General features: G+C 31.4%; 1 protein-coding gene across 1 annotated transcript; it reads left to right on the forward strand.

The window, feature by feature from the left end:
- Positions 1 to 340: 340 nt before the first annotated feature.
- On the forward strand, positions 341 to 1,778 carry LOC135948989 (uncharacterized). Its single transcript, XM_065498446.1, has 2 exons — positions 341 to 1,487; positions 1,552 to 1,778. The coding sequence occupies exons 1-2, from the start codon at positions 455 to 457 to the stop codon at positions 1,740 to 1,742; spliced, it is 1,224 nt and encodes a 407-aa protein (XP_065354518.1). The 5' UTR covers positions 341 to 454; the 3' UTR covers positions 1,743 to 1,778.
- The last annotated feature ends 214 nt before the right edge of the window (positions 1,779 to 1,992 follow it).

Below are 1,992 nucleotides of genomic sequence, written 5' to 3' on the forward strand. Positions count from 1 at the left end.
ATACAATATGTATATTATTTCTGAATTATTATTAAAAATTGTTAATAAGACCAATATTAACCGCCTGGAAAGCAATTCTAATTACATATTTATTTCCTAACAATACATAGTTTTCCCTTATCTGAATCAGACTAATTTAACTTAAGTACTATTTGAATTAATTAAAATTAAATATGTTACAGTTTTATTTTAAAAAAAGCTTTATTCAAAATATTACATAAAGAGGTTTATCGCAAAATAAATGCAAACAAATTATCATTACTCGTACGTATCTCATTGAAATTATATTTAACAAGTTGTTTGTCGGAAATAAGTATCTCCAAAAACATATTCGTACAGATACTTGTTTTCAGTCGTTGATTAAAGGCTTAACTGAAAACACACAGTAATGAGAAACGGTCTCTCAACAAGCATTAAATAAATTTTTGCACACTTTTTAAGCAACTCATACAATATGGCTAATACAGATATACCAGCTTGGATTGAGGTCAAGTTATTTGAAAACGTTTTACGTGAAACCGTAAAAGATTTTCAAGAAATAAAAGAATTTAAAGTTTTTCCCGCCTTGGCTCCCGGTGAAAATTATGCCACTGTCATGCTTAAAGTACAAACCGATGTTCTTCTTACAAATGGTTGTCAACATCGTCAAACATTTATGTTGAAAGTGGCCCATGATACAGAACTGTATCGCAATGAAATGGCCAAATGGGAAATGTTTATCTCAGAGTCTGGTATGTATCGTGAAATTAAACCGGAATTTGAAAAACTCTATGCTGATGCCGGTCTAGATGTACAGTTTGGCGCCAAAGGTTATAAGCTACCAGTCGATATGGAATATATTTTGTTGGAAGATTTATCGATGAGAGGTTTCAGAAATGCCAATAGACAAGATTGCCTAGATATGGATCATTGTAAGGCCGTATTAAAGAAAATAGCCCAATTCCATGCTGCCTCCGCCGTAAGAGTTGAACAAAAGGGCATGTTTGAAAAGCCCTATTTATGTGGATTTTTAATGGAGGAAAGCAAAAATTTCATGAAAACCATGTTCGATAGCTCTACACCACATCTAATGAGAACTGTAGAAAAGTTAGAAAATCATCATGAACATCACGAACAATTAAAATATGTATCAAACCATGTAACCGATATCATGTTCGAACAGTGTCTAGTAGATGAAAGTGAATTTAATGTTTTAAATCATGGTGACTGTTGGGCCAACAATATAATGTTTCAATATGACACAGATGGAAAGTTAAAGGAAACCTATTTGGTGGATTTACAAATGCCACGTTATGGTTCTCCAGCCCAAGATCTTATGTATTTTATAATGTCGTCGGCTCACATAGATATAAAAGTTCAGCAATTTGATTACATGATAAAGTATTATTACGATAATTTAATTCATCATCTACAATTATTAAAATACACAAAACCTCTGCCCAAATTACGTGATATACACACAGCTTTAATTAAGTATGGAATATGGGGTAAGAAATTGATAGTGTCAAGTAATAATACCTTTTTATTAATGTTACATTGCTTTCGTTTTAGGTTTTGTCACTGTTACAACTGTTATGGGTGCAGTTTTATGCGATCCTACCGATACAGCTAATCTGGATAATTTTGTAGGAGATTCAGCAGAGGGTGATAAATTTAAGGAAATTTTGTTTTCAAATAATCGTTATGTTCAGCATTTGAAAGTTGTGTTGCCATGGTTGTGTTACAGAGGAGCTTTTCAATAATGAATAATAAAAAAATGAGTTTATAAACAAAAAGTAAAGTGAAGAATTTAATGAAAATCTTTTCGACTACAAACATATATAGTATATCAATCAAGTTTATATTACAATGGGACAGTGGTTAGAGTGTCAAAAAACCGTCAAATTTAAAAACCCGGTTTTCGGTTTAACCGAAAAAGTGTGTTTTTTAAAAACAGGTTTTGATTTTTGTCATTTAAAAAAACCGGTTTCGACTTTTGTCTTCAAAAAAACT

Source organism: Calliphora vicina, chromosome 1 (genome assembly GCF_958450345.1).
Source record: "Calliphora vicina chromosome 1, idCalVici1.1, whole genome shotgun sequence".
Classification (NCBI taxonomy): domain Eukaryota; kingdom Metazoa; phylum Arthropoda; class Insecta; order Diptera; family Calliphoridae; genus Calliphora; species Calliphora vicina.

Coding starts and splice junctions, on each gene's coding strand:
- LOC135948989 (XM_065498446.1), top strand. CDS start 455: ATGGCTAATACAGATATACCAGCTTGGATTGAGGTCAAGTTATTTGAA. Junction 1,488..1,551: donor AATTAAGTATGGAATATGGG/GTAAGAAATTGA, acceptor CTTTCGTTTTAG/GTTTTGTCACTGTTACAACT.